We start from the raw sequence: 14,985 nt of genomic DNA on the forward strand, positions 1-14,985 counted from the left end.
CACAGTGTCACAAAGTCAGCGATCTCTGAATGGTTTTGCAATCTTTTATATATTTCTGGAAGTTCTTCGCTCACTGAACTTGCACAGTCTGGGATTTTGTAAGAGGCTGCGGAACATATTGCAAGATGGGCGATTTTGTGCCATGCTGTGCGCAAGAATCTGCAGAACCGTGGCTCCTACACTTAGTGCGCCGCTGTTGGAAAATTCTTCATTCAAATATTTGTGCCATAGCTCAAGACAGCCACTCTACGACAATCACAGAAATATACATGTTTACCGAATTCTTCTTTTCATCACGCTGTCAATGCTACAGTGTGCCTCCTTTCCGGCAATGAGAATGCTCCTTCCATTAGTGGCCTTTCTCCAGGATGGCCTCTAGCTGTCCTCTGTTGTATCTCTTGCTCTCTCCTTTATCTGCTCTCCTCCTCGCCTTGCCTGTCTGAGAGTTCAAATAAGTGGAAGCAACCCTTCCATGACTGTCACCGTTTGATTACTTCGAGATAGCTGCTCACATAAGACCTTCAGCTCTTGACTGGAAATGTTGAAGTTGGGGCAAGTTGGTAAGGATCCATTTAAAGGTGTTTTACAGTGCACACATGCATAGGAAAAGGGGCAGACAGAGACAAAAGGCACTGTTTCTTTTTTTCTTAGGCGGGAATGTCTCTGCCTGTCTCTTTTCCTAAAGTCTGTGCACTGTAAGATACCTTCTATATGTTCGTTGCAGTGGCAGTGGCCTCTTCCAGCGCTGAGTATGCACCAAGCTTAGCCACAAGGTCAAATTCTGAAACTTAAATCTTTTTACTGAAGTGCCCTTAGCAGAGGCTTTCTTGGAGCTCCGTTACCCTAACGTAGCTTCTAATACCCTTGTCACACGGGTAAGCTTAACCGCTGTTATACCCAACTGCAGTTAGCGGACGTAACCACAGTTACCGCAAACCAGACAGAGGCGCTGTCACACCTGTCTGGTTGCTTTTTCCGGGGGGAAAAAAAAAAACGCGTGAAACACGCCAAATATTAAATAGTATACGCGCGCTTGTGCGCCTCTAGCGCTTCCAACCGTTCTTTAGTTGATACATGGCTGTGTTCGTGCAACACCGCTATAACATCACCTTTTACAGGGCCTCACTCTCGATTACGGACGCGTCAGCAGCGTGTTTTGATGCACGTCTATCAAATAGCGTGAAGCCCTGTTCAATGAACGAACGCAGCCGTGTATCAGTCTCGTGAAATGCACACTAGATTTTTGCAGCACGAACAAACTTGTACCTCAAAGCCGGTAATTTATCTTCCCAAATATGTATCAACGCCTCCATCGTCGCAACGGTCCAGTTGACACGCTTTTGGCTCGATATGTCGTTGGGAGCCGAGCTGCTCGCGTCCGACATGGCGGCCGCCATGTTGTCAGTTTACGGCGCTAACAGGGGTTGCCTACCTCCGTTTACGAAAACGGTCGTTAGCGGTTTAACTGCAGTTAGGGTTGTCGTGTGACAAGGTACGACAGCCGTTAGACTTAACGGCCGTCGTACTTAACTGTGGTTAGACTACCCGAGTGACAAGGGTATAAGCTACCTTCAAGCTTCCTTTCCCAGCTTATTCACTGAGGCTCTTCGGCAGTCATTCCCTGCTCATTTCACTGTACAGAGGCTTCTCAGCAATGCCTGCTCACGTGATGCTCATCTGTGCATGTGCATTTCGCTCTCCTTGCTAGCCGACAGGCAAGTAGAAAACGGTAGCGAGTTCTGGCATATAGACCGTTGCATCGGGCAAGGAGGACCGGACTGGCAACCAGCGCTTTCCTCCCTTCTGGCTTGTGCGCAACGGCGCGGAGTGTGCGGGCTGGTGCTTGGATGAGTGGCGTTTTCGAACAATTTTTGCGTGTTTTAGGTCGACCTGCTGATTTTGTTTTCTTTTATTGCGATGTCAGCCAGCGAAAGGTCAACGGAAAAACCACTGTGCCGTTTTTGGTTGTTCTAACGACTAGAAAAAGAAAGGAAACTGCTGTTTGAATAAGTATGCGACGTGCATCAACAAACGCGGAGTGTTTGCGTTTGTGCGCACTCTTCAAGGTACCTCGTTTGTGTTACGATACAGGTTCTAAATTGGCGAGTGCCGCAATATATCCGGAATTCCCAGTGTTCCACGTAGTCAAACGTCAATCGAATATGGCCAGATGTGCGAACAAACATAAATGGTCAAGTACGGTCCTGTCCGCTAAAGTGCAAAACATCTAAGTACCACTCGAGTAGCCACCTGAGTTGTTTTCGCTTCGTTTTATTATTATATTTTAATATGATGTGTTTGATCTAACAATTAGCTTCGTAGCTCGGCTCAACATGGTGATCTCTGCAGTTGATGTATACCGGTATTAGCACAGACGAGAAATCCCTCACTTCGCAGCGGGGTAACCGGCATCATGCATTTAATTATTGCTCCGTACCAGCCTTGTAAAACTCGAACATTCAATGAACACTACAAAAAAAGGCGTTTGTGGTGTCCTGACTTCTTTATTGTGTCCGTGTTTGCACGCCCTGTCTTTTTAGAATGAATACTTACCAGCTAGCTCAGCTCTCTGTTATTCTAAAAAAAGGACGTGGCGAGATCTTTGTCGTGAGGTTGCAACTTCCGTAAGACAGCAGGGTGTATCGCATATGATAAGCGATATGAAAGCCGAATAGTAAAAAAACAAAAAAGATTGTCTTTTCGTGTGTAGAACAACTTCCTCAGGAAGACAAATTTTTCCTGGTCAAGGACCGTGTTCGACAAGTCGCGCAATAACATACAACATAGTTAATTCTCTTCTAAGCGCGATACAAGAACCACATTGTTACGCTTGTCTAGTGTTTATTGAATTGCCAATTTTGCTGCTTAGCTTTGCGAACGACAGCAAGCATTTCGCAAGAACAGTACAACTGGTATACGAAGTTATAAAAAAAAAAAACTCTAATCACATCCGGTGCCGATCAAAGGCTCGAGCCCGGGCGCGCTTCGTGCCTCACCGGCAAAAAAAGCTCTCTAACCATCTTCATCTTATCGCCGCCAAAATCCAATCAAATATCATGACTCTTAAAAGAAAAAAGAAAAAGAAGCGCGCCGACATGTGAACATCAGCATTGTTTTTATGTACCAGCACCTCCCTGTAAACAGCTCTAACTTCGTCCACACCGGTGGGCAATAAATGAGCGAGTATAATAAGCGGTCACTTAAAAGTTTAGAAACAAGATAGGCAACTGTTTCTGAGTAACAAACAGATGCCGCGCCATGAAAAGGAGACTGCGTGTTCGCTCAAGACCGCTGTACGAGCGGTAGTCGTTGCGACAGCATGAACACACTTTGAATGAAAAAAAAAAAAACTTACTAAAAGATTACAGTCCAAGAAAAAAATTCATTGTGTACCCTAAGAGTGGCGTGACTTGCTTGCCCTGCTACAACGAGTCCAAATATTTGCGTGGTTTTCCAACAGACAGTGCCGAAAATGTATGACATCGACCACTTGCAGCACGTTCGCGCCGCCGTATATTAACATCATCGACTCTCAATGGATGAAACCTTTTTAGGACGTCTCACAGACCCATTTCCTACGTAGACCGCATCTCTCGGTACAAAATTCAGCGCGCCAGAACGAAAAAAACCGACTGCAGCCGCACGCATACCTTCCATACAAACGCGGAGCGTCGCACATGCCAGTGGGTTGCCAGACCAGAGACGGCGCCGCCCGCTAGGCAATATGGCGGCGCCCACGAAAAAAAGGTCTCACTGCCTTCTCTGCAAGCTTAAATGTGCAAGCAAACTTTTATGTTCTTCAAGATTTCTGACCCAGACATGGAATTGCCCTTGTATGCACATGCCCTTGAAACATGTGCATGCTGAGAACAATGGTTCTTGATTTTGCTGCGTCTTTTATTTCTCTGTCAGATAAGAAAGTATAAAACATAGCAAAAATCCATTTCCCATGATTCCTTTCATTTTTTTCTTTTGGCATAACCAAAAATAAACCATTGTGTACATCCTTGTAATTTTTTAACAGTATCGCAGGAGCGCTGAGTGCGGTATATGGTAGTGTCTCATATTCTCGAAAGGTAACGAGATCTGCCGACGATGCGCAAGTGCACAAAGCACACTGAACTGCGAGCGCTGTCTGCTACGCTGCTTCAACATATCTTTAAGTAATCTTTAAAGGGGCCCTGCCACACTTTTCCAAGTTTTTAAGCTAATGGCTTCATTAAAAGAGCTTATTGCCTCACAAATCGACAGCTGCAAAAGTTTTTAGAATTTGTCACGTACAAGTGGAGTTACAAGGATATTCCGCACGCTTTAAGAGCTTTCCCTCTGTTTTCGTACCAGCGAGCGCGCTGAAAGTTATGCAGGGAAGGGGATGACAAGGGGGCAAGACGATGCATCCCTTTGTCAGTGCACGTCATGAACTTGAGCACTTTCATTTTTTCTTTGAACGTGCGACTTACATTCAGTGTGATCGCGCGCACGTGGGCAGGTGGCGGCGGCGGCGGCTGTGGTAACTAAGCAGCTCACGATGTTCAAATCAGCCAATGGCCAGTGACTTTGGGTTATGGCGTGGTCATTTGGGTTTATGGCATCATTTGTTCAGAGAAGAGCGAGTGATTTCTAGCTGACTTTGAGAATTAATTGTAAATTCCAGGCCGTGCGTTGTGCTACGATGTTTCACTCGCATGTTCTCAGGAGCCTTGACTGCCGATCAGCAGCATTTTCTGACTATGCTGAAAAGGTGTTGCAGGGTCCCTTTAAGTAAACAGCACCGTACAACGGAGCACATCGGAGAAATGGTCAAGAGTATCTGCATGCGCGCCACGGGCAGCCAAGTGTCCTCGGCCATTCTGTTCTGCTAGGCGTATTTTATACCAGTGCTTTCTGCTGCGTTATGAGTCCCTTTGTATTTTTTATGAATGCCATACACATCCACCTGGAAAGCATGAGTGTCGAGGAGGCCGAGACCAGCCCATTGATGTCGCTCTCTTTGGGCATCAGCGTAGCAGATGGCACTCGCAGTTCAATGTGCTTCGTGCGCTTGCGCATCGTTGGCAGATCTCGTTACCTTTCTAGAATATTAGACACTGCCATATCCCGCGCTCAGCGCTCCTGCAATACTGTTAAAAAATTGCATGGATGTACATTTTTATAATACCAGAGAAAGAAAATGAAGTGACGCTGAAATGGTTAATAAACAGTTCATGATGTATCCAGCATTATGCAGTCATTAAAGAACTTGCACGGTGTGTGAAGATTGGGAAGTGCAAGCTCAGTTCTCCGTGCATGCATTGTGAAGAAAGGGCTGGAGACCTGTCTGTTAGAGCTTCACTGTAGCTGTAGCAAGCGTGTTATTTCATGCAAAATAGTATGAACGACCTGGCATTGATCAACATATAAAATTCCTCTGTGGTCCTAGTTAGAAATTTTGATTAACTGTAACCTTGATAATTAACATTCAGAACTATGTAGGTGGATCACTGCTGACCCGAAGGTCGCGGGATGGAATCCCGGCCGCGGCGGCTGCATTTTCGATAGAGGCGAAAATGTTTGAGGCCCGTGTACTTAGATTTAGGTGCACGTTAAAGAACCCCAGGTGGTCGAATTTTCTGGAGCCCTCCACTACGGCGTCTCTCATAATCATGTCGTGGTTTTGGGATGTTAAACCCTCGATATTATTATTAAATTATTATTATATGTTGATGGACTTCCTTGGCTACTATATTTTGCCACACATCGTGTGTCCGGATTCTTCAGGTTAGCTTGCTTACTACTGCCTGTAACAACAAGGCAATGAGTTGTGGTGCACAGCTTGTCTCTAGTTATGTACATTGCTTTTACTTATTCTTTATGCTTGCCCCTCTTTCTCCTCCTCCTCCTCCTCCTTTTTTTTCCTCCCATTTCTTCAGTCACTCTCCTTCTGAGTCAGTCACTACATCACTCCTCTTTTTTCCATTTTCAGCTACATGATTGACCGTTCTTCTGACAAGAAACGACAGTTCAAGATTAATCCGAATGGTGTTGTTGAAATTCAGCGCACACTCGACAGAGAAGACATTCCAAGACATCAAGTCAAGATTCTGGCTATTGATGATGGTCAGTATCAGTGACGTCATCGGCTTGTGACAGGGCATGGTAGAACGTCTGGCATAATGTAATTTCTCTAGATCATATGACTTTCCCTTTGTTAATACGTTTAAGCCACTAACGACATTTAATAATGAACAAAGTCAGAATTTTGTCTATACGTGTGGCTCCCTGACCATGTGGAGCATGTTGCCATTCAGCTCTGTTTTTCTTGCCTTTAAGTGTTTTCTTTTAATGTGCCGTAAGTGTACCCATACATCTTCAGTTTCAATTCAAAATGCCTTTGCAGGTGTGCCTTCACGAACAGCAACTGCCACACTGACTGTAGTAGTCAGTGACATCAACGACAACCCACCCAGATTCCAGTACGACTACAGGCCAGTCATTCCAGAGCACACGCCTCCACAGAAAGTGCAAGAGATTTTGGCCACAGATGATGATGATCGTTCTAAAAACAATGGCCCTCCATTTACTTTCCGCATGGATCCTAATGCCCCAGAGCTTATTCAGCAGTTCTTCAGAGTGGAACATGACCCAAGTACGTTGTCTTACAGTGTTGTCAACATGTGGGTGTTATAGAGTGTTGTCTTTTCTTTCTTTTCTTTTCTTTTTGTGTTTACCTACTTAGTTTAACTTGATGGTATCATATTGTTTGCTGTAGCTATTGTCGAGTAAATAACCAGATTACAGACTTGGTTCCTTTTGTTTAACTGTTTCATGTACTTACATAAATAGTGACCTAATTTCATTCTTATAGCTGGTGCAAATGGAGATGGTATGGCAGTGGTGCGCTCTCGAGAAACATTTGACCGAGAGACACAGAAGGAATATCTGGTTCCCATTCTTATCAAAGACAATGGAAATCCATCGCTCACTGGGACTTCTACTCTCACTGTCATTATTGGAGATGTTAATGACAACCGCATGCACCCTGGCAGCAAGAGCATCTTTGTATACAATTTCAAAGGTAAGTATTGCTTTAGAGTAGCTGTTTTTTCAAATACATTATGTTCAGGCTAGTACATCTGTGCCAGCCATAGTACAGTAAAACCTCGTTAATTCAAAGTCACTGGGACTGTGAAAAACTTTCGAATTAAGTGGGTTTTCGAATTAATGAAACATACAAAAAGCGGGATGCAAGGAACTTTGAATTGCTAAAAGTAATCAGAGGTGGTCGTTTGGCCTTCTAGTTTGCGGCTCCAAGGGTTGTTTTCCAGCAATACCCGGTCCCATTTTTGCTGCAAACCTGCGAAAACGGTGGGCCTCGCTGCTGTCAGCACAAAAAAAGCAAGAAAAGAAAAAAAAAGAAGTCTCGTGGTCAGCTGAAATGCGTGCCTGCAGAAAAAACGGCGTGCTTCACTGCAGCACAGTGGTGACACGCGGGCAGCATGTCACCTGCTCCTCGCAGCGTCAGCGCATCATGATGCGACCATTCGCCCATTCTTTCTGGTAAAATAAAGAATATGATAGTGGCCAGTGTGACGGAATCGGCGATCTGTTCTGGCTGGAAAACATGATCATTGAAGTTTTCGAACTGAGTTGTCGAAGTAGGCGTTACAGGCAAGAACTCCGCCAGCAGTGCAAGTGCGCAAATTGCCGGAGCAACCGCCAGTCAGAGGTTCGCATACATCATGAATTCCGTCAGGTGGTCCTTTATTATCCTTTCTTTTCCTAAAAAGAATGGGTAAATCATGACGCGCTCACGTTGTGAGAAGCATGCGACACGCTGCCCGCATGTCACCGCTGTGTTGCAGTGAAACACGTCTTATTTTCCGCAGGCGCACGTTGTAGCTGACCACGAGACCGCGTTTTCTGTTTTCCTTTATTACTTTTTTTGCGCTAGCACCAGCGAGGCTGGGTTGCTTCAACTGTCACTCATTAATATTGCTACACTGCATTGCCCTGTGGCTCCTAATGGCCGTCGCTTCCGCGGAGTTGCGGCGAAATCGGGATCGGGAATTGGCACATGGCACCCAAAGTTTTCGAATTAACCGGGCTGGCGCTGACTGCCGCTTCAAAATATCCACTCAGATTTACATTGCAAAATACGGGACCGCAGAAACCCTTTGAATTAAGCAGGATTTCAAAATAACCAAGTTCGAATTAATGAGGTTTTACTGTATATCTATGGGCTAGTTGGTAATTCATACTTCTTCGGCTTACTGGGAGCGCGGTACACACAACAGACGAAGGAAGAACCACAAGAGCGCTCGTGTTCTGTGGTTCTTCCTTCGTCTGTTTTATATCTATGGGTTCATAAACATGCATGAGTATAGCAATAACGTCACACAATGTAATGCATTTTTTACCTTAGTCTGTGAGAAAATCTGCATATTCTGCTGGTTGTACTTTCACTGCTTCATTATGCTATAATTGCTATCTTGAAAACAGGGGAGTCTCCACCAACAAAAATTGGGCGCATTCACGTTGAGGACCTGGATGATTGGGACTTGCCTGATAAGACATTTTTCTGGGAGAATAATAATGCGCATCCTAACTTCGACATGGATGGCCACACGGGCATGATCACTATGCTGAACTCAACAGGAGCAGGCACCTACCATTTACGTTTCTTAGTGTACGACCGTATGCATACAATGGATGCCCATGCCAACGTGACAGTAACTGTCAAAGAAATCCCTGAGGAAGCTATCTACAATTCTGGCTCCATACGTGTCACCGGTAAGTCGGTTTCTCAAGTGCAATCTATTGCTGAAGCTAAAGTCTTAAACAAAAAGCAAGTTTTCAAGCTTCTTATTACCAATTTTCAGGTATTACTGATGAAGACTTCATAAGGGTTTGGGACTGGAAAAAGCAACGACAAGTGAAGAGCAAATATGAAATCTTTCGGGATCTGATTGCTGAGCGCATCAAGACAAAGCCGTATAATGTAGACATTTTCAGTGTTATCCTCAAGCAGTCACGCCCACCTATAACTGATATTCGGTTCTCTGCTCATGGTTCCCCATATTACAAGGCCAGTTTACTGAATGGTGTCGTTGCAGTGAATCGGAGAGAGGTAAGTTAAATTCTTTCTATGGCCTTCTTGTGTCAAGAGAGCTGAATTTCTTAGTGCTCTAAGTTGTAAGGAAGGTGACCCTTCATATAGAATATATAGTAAAGTGGCAGGCATATGAACGTTAACAAGAGCTTTTTAATGGACAGAATTGTGCCTTTAGAGGCAAAGAATTTTAATGTAACAATAGTGACAGCAGGCTGCAGCTTTGAATTCCATGGCTTATGCGTGTGTGCTGCATGAAGACATTTTTATGCATTCTTGCTAATCCATCTGATGCTTTCTGAAAAATCAATAACTTGGTACACAAGCTCAGACTGTGGCCGAATCTTGGAACAAGGATAAAAATCAATATATGGACCTTACATGCGTGACAGTGTGCCTTTTGTGGCATTTCGTATATATGCACTTTTTTTTGTTTCACAGATTGAAGAGAAAGTGGGCATTAACATTACCATGGTGGGCATTGATGAATGCCTACTGGAAAACCACAACTGTGAAGGTAGTTGCACTAATGTGCTTATGATTGATCGTAATCCTGTAATGGTGAACGCTAACCGAACATCCTTTGTGGGAGTGAATACTTGGGTGAAGGCAAAGTGTACGTGTGGTGCTCGAGACTTTTCCGACATCGAGTCCTGCCGCAAGAGACCTCCTCCATGTTACAACAATGGCCGTTGTGTGGACACGTATACAGGAATCAGGTATGTAAGCTAATGCTCTTTTTTTTTTTTGAATTGTGGATGGTTGTAAGGAACTTAAATGCATTGTGCACTATTTAATAACAGTGCTCATATGTTCCTTAGAAAAACATGGATATAGAGGTTCAGAGGCTGCTATCTAAATACATGGGAACAGAAAAACTTTTATTTGCAAACAATGCATGTAATTTCTTGCGATTTCTTGCATTTCAAAGTTAATGGTGACTGTAGAAAGATGGAAGTGGAATAATTGAAAAAAAAGTATCAAGTTCATAACTAACTCTGCAGAAAGAAAGAATAGCACGATTTGTGTGAGGTGCCCCTAAAAGTACTACAGCCAAAGCCACAACATTGTTGTCTTATACCACTTTAAAACGCCAATAATTTGTGAGTAAGGCTTTTGCAAAGCTCGTGTCAAGGTGTGTAGCAATGACATCAGCTTTTAATTTGTACTTATTTATGTCAGATTTGCCTGCATTAGTGCATCTCCTCTGGCCTGGCTTAGTTCTGTTTAACTCTTTAGCCATTAAGCTTAAAGGGGCCCTGCAACACTTCCAAGTATGGAATGGCTTCATTAAAGGAGCTTATTTCCTCATGAATCGACCGCCGCAAAAATTTTTAGAATCCGTCCAGTACGAGCGGAGTTACAAAGATTTGTCGCACGCTGCAATTGCTTTCTCTCTTCTTTCATCCTGACCAAAGCGCTGGAAGCTAAGAGGGGGTGGGGGTGGCATGGGGGAAAAAGGTACGTCACGCATGCCTCGTGACCTTGAGCACTTTTTCTTTCTTTTTTCCTTGAACGTGCGGCATACTTTAGTGTGATCACGCACGCGCGGGGGGCCAAGTGACTGCCTCTTGCGGCGGCCACAGTAACTATCGAGTGTGCCATGTTTAAATCAGCCAATGGCATGGAACTTGTGTCAGTGACACCATAAGCATAATTTTTGTCAAGAGAAGAGGAAGCGATTTTTAGCTGACTTTGAGAATTTATTGTAAATCCCAGACCGCGTGCTGCGCTATAATGTTTGGCTCGCGTGTTCTCAGGGGCCTCGACTAACGATCGGCAACGTTTTCTGACCATGCTGAAAAAGTGTTGCAGGGCCCCTTCAAGAAAGGGAAAATAGACAACCACCCAAGGTTGTCTATTTGCAACAGGGCCCCTTCAAATGAAGCAAGGTCGAATTCTCTTATTCTTAAGATCCTAGCTGCACACCAACTTGCTAGGTGTAGATTATGTTATCTCATTTTTTTTTCTGCCGGATTTTCTGCTGGAAAAAAATTGGTAAGGAAAGAGAACCTTACATCACATCCTGTGCTTACCATGCTTGTGTGATATTGGCCTATTACAAGCCAGACACAAGCCCCGGGCCCCCAGCTCAAGCCCGGCCTGGGCTGTCCAGTCAGGCGACTGCGGTATGCCTCTGTCTCCTCTGGCAAGACCTGAAATAAAATGAAATTTAAATTGAATTAAAGTGTGCTCGAGTCCACATATAGCTCTACTATGAAGAGGTATTTTTTCAAGTATTGTTAACGTAATGTCATTGGCTGTCTACCACCTTAGTTTTAACAAAGTGCTGTGTGCATGTGTTCGATACACACACCATAATTTTATCACTTCCTTAGGTAACATTCACTTATTCTGTAATGTGTGTTGCACTCATTCTTCTCATTGCTGAGACAAGGTAAAGCGTATCGGCCGAAATAATATTCGTGTTCCACTTACTATATCTGCTTTGTCTGATGGCTGTGATGTTTGATGCAGCTGTCGTTGCCAGTCAGGATTCCATGGACCACAGTGTCAACAAACAACACGGCATTTCAATGGCAAGGGCTGGGCTTGGTTCCCTCCCTTACAACAGTGTGAAGACTCCCATCTGAGCCTAGAGTTTATGACTGAGCGCCCAACTGGACTTCTGCTGTACAATGGCCCAATATCCCGGCCTGACCCAGGGGAAATAGTCATTCAAGACTTCATTTCACTGGAGCTCAATGCAGGAAGGCCTAGACTGCTTTTAGACTTTGGTTCTGGCACGGCAGAACTGTTTGTTGATGTTGAGGAGCACCTTAACAATGGCAATTGGCACCGACTGGATGTGTTTTGGGACCGACAGGTGAGGAACAGTACTAGTCCGTGGTACCATATTTCCTCGCAATAACCCGCGCAAAGTACTATACAAAAAATTTGGAGCTAAAGTGGGAGTGCGAGTTACATGCGAATCGTGGTGCTCAAGTTGTCTTCACGGCACTGCTTCACAGTAATGCAAGAAAGGTAGCTTCATGGCAATATGCGAAGATCTTTTTAATTTTTTTTCTTTTTCTTTTATTATTCTTCTGCGGTTTGTAGTTTGGGATGCTGGTTATATGCAGGGCGAATTATAAGTGAGAAAATATGCTAAATCTGTGTAGTTCTCTGGCTGCTGTTTTTCCTAAATTAGTGTGTAGAACAAGTGCATATGCAGACTTGTGTTATCTCATTGCTCTTTCTAGTGACATAATCTTGCCCTAGTTAAACCCAGACCAAGCCTCAAAAGTTTTGCTACAAATTATGTAGAAGTGCAATGCCTAGTGGACTCATCATAACTCAACATCGGGACAAAGGGGACATATAGTATCCCCAGGAAAGTATGCCAAATTGTATTAAACTAAATTAAATATTTAGATCAAGACATCCAGTAGTAATGTATGTGACATGGAACACTCAATACAGCGATGAATCTCCACCAGTTTTGCTCTGTTTGAAGTGTGCAGTGGTACCAGCGACTAAACTTATTTTTTATGATGATAAAGCGTTGCTTGGATGTAAGTCAGAAAAGCATTTCCCTTCCTTTTTGGCACTCTGTAAGCTATCCCAATTCTTAGACCATGTAATTTTTGTCTGCATTTCTTTATAGTTCACTGGCTTTCTTCAATGAATGCATTTATTGCATATATTTTTGTTGGGGGGGGGGGGGGGGGCATACAAAGTGGCACAAACTGTTGATGTCACTATTGGATCAAGAGGGCAGTTTTTTTAAAAAAAATTATTACTTTTGGCGTATGTACCACTGTTCATTCATATATGCTTCAGGCAATACTGTAATGAAAAATTAGCAATTTACTGTTTCCTGTATCACCTATGGAAGCAAGTAGGCTTATGCGTTCATGGTAGTATAACTTCCAACACATATTGCATAGCTGTTATGTTTGTTGCTTTAGATTTTTTAGGCTGTTGTGTATGATCTTTTTTTGTGTTCTTTTTTCTTTCAGTCTGTGCGGTTAATGGTCGACAACTGTATGTTAGCACGAACTCACGAGGGAAATCAAACTATAGATCGATCCCGTTGTGAGAACAGCACTCAGGTGCCAGAGTTCAACGAGTTCCTCAACGTAAATACTCCACTTCAATTGGGTGGAACTCATGTTGGTGGCAAGGACCTTGGTGCATATGCTTGGCGACATCGACATACCACAGAGGGATTTCAAGGCTGTATTAAAAATGTTGTTCATAACAGTGAGGTAAGTGTAGTTTGATCGTCAGTCTTGCTAATTATGCAATCTGTATTAGAAGTGGCAGGAATGAAATAATGGTATTGGAGCAGTGTTATTCTCCCTTTCTTTTTAAGCACTGTTGAAGGCCCTTTCTAACGACAAAAACAGGCTGTATTGTAATCTCTCGCAGAAATGCGCAGATTGAGACCCGCCGTGGTGGTCTAGGTGCTTGTCTGCTGACCAGAAGGTTGCGGGATTGAATCTTAGCCACGGAGGCCGCATTTCAATGGAGGCAAAATGCAAGAGGCCCATGTGCTTAGATTTAGGTGCATGTTAAAGAATCACAGGTGGCTGAAATTTTCAGAGCCCTCCACTACGGCATTTCTCATAATCATATCTTGGTTTTTTGTACATAAAACTTAAACAGTTATCATTCTGCAGAATGAGGGGTCAGCAAGAAATCTGTGAGCAGTGGTGTCAGCACGGTTGGTGTAATCCATTCCTGTTTTGGAGGGTGGCACAGCATCAAACTATGGGTGCAGCTCATTCTTGTCGAAGCGGTGAAAGGACAACGGTAATGGTGCATTCAGACGGCGGACCGAATCTGGATCTGTCGTGGACGCGGACGTCTAATCTGCGAATCGTCCGCCTGCAGACGCATCCATACAACGGATGGGGTCCTAGCAGACAACAGGATCAGTAAGCCGGATTACTCTCGAGCGCAGCCTCTGCGCTTCTCGAGCGCAGCCTCTGCGCTCGCTACCAGCAGACCGGTTTGAAAGTGCTCCACAACATGGAGGCTGACAGAAAACGAAGCTCGCGTCGAGCATTGTTGAGGACTGTAATATTTTTTTGGTGAAAACGGTGTTGTTGGCGGAATGGCTAGATGGGAAGAAAAATTTGCTGTACAGAGAGCTGCTGAAGACCTTGCTGCTGTCGTGCTCAGAGTCCCGCATATGAAGGGAGGATACAGTATATTGGCAGTTTTTATTCTTTTGCAGATAACAGGTACTGACAGTGCACATTGCACTATGCACATTGTTTTCATCTCCTGGTTCGCATGTTGACCTTAATTCAAACACTGGCCGTGTTCTGAGACAACCGCTTTCGGTGACAGCGCCACTTTGCCTGCCGTAGAATCCCACGTATGCAGTGATTAAAGCGACACCTTACCCGCTATTCTCCAACCCGCCAGTCAGCGCGCATTGAAAGTGATAGATATCTTAAAGATGATCGTGTTAGTATACAGCCCCAGAAATAAACCAAGCGCCAGCAGAACTGAGGTAGACTGTGAGGACAGCCGTATGGCTTGAGTGGAAGAAAAGTCTACTGGTTGCCAGACACTTCTGGTTTGCCACTAAAGCTGCAGAGTTCTGCCACCAGAATCCCGAAGGGAAAAACCGGTTGGGATTATCCGTCTGCAGACCGCACAGACGAGGCGCTGATGAGGAGAATCGCTGATGTGAGGTCACGAGACGCGCCGTCCGTCCCTCCAAATCCAGATTCGGTCCATCGTGTGAATGCACCATAAAGAGGTGTTCAAGGCTGGCAATGCAGAGAAGGCTTGAAAACAGGTTCTCTTGTGCAGTAAAAGCTCGTTAACTCACCACCAGTTCCTTAGGAAAATTGGATAATTATGACGGGCATTCTGGTCCCGGCAAGCATATGCATTGTTTAATGGCATCAAACGCTCATTAATTCGGTCATGTTTTG

At 44.3% G+C, this 14,985-nt stretch overlaps 1 protein-coding gene across 1 annotated transcript in view; it reads left to right on the top strand.

Moving 5' to 3' along the window:
- Nucleotides 1-14,985, top strand: part of LOC119406622 (neural-cadherin) — a gene marked incomplete in the record, with an annotated part of 278,852 nt that overhangs the window by 226,836 nt on the left and 37,031 nt on the right. The window contains 8 exon segments of the mRNA XM_049419025.1: nucleotides 5,963-6,096; nucleotides 6,377-6,625; nucleotides 6,845-7,054; nucleotides 8,479-8,769; nucleotides 8,859-9,106; nucleotides 9,530-9,807; nucleotides 11,567-11,915; nucleotides 13,051-13,299. Coding sequence (XP_049274982.1) covers nucleotides 5,963-6,096; nucleotides 6,377-6,625; nucleotides 6,845-7,054; nucleotides 8,479-8,769; nucleotides 8,859-9,106; nucleotides 9,530-9,807; nucleotides 11,567-11,915; nucleotides 13,051-13,299 — 2,008 coding nt within the window.

The sequence above is a fragment of the Rhipicephalus sanguineus genome, chromosome 1 (assembly GCF_013339695.2).
Source record: "Rhipicephalus sanguineus isolate Rsan-2018 chromosome 1, BIME_Rsan_1.4, whole genome shotgun sequence".
Classification (NCBI taxonomy): Eukaryota; Metazoa; Arthropoda; class Arachnida; order Ixodida; family Ixodidae; genus Rhipicephalus; species Rhipicephalus sanguineus.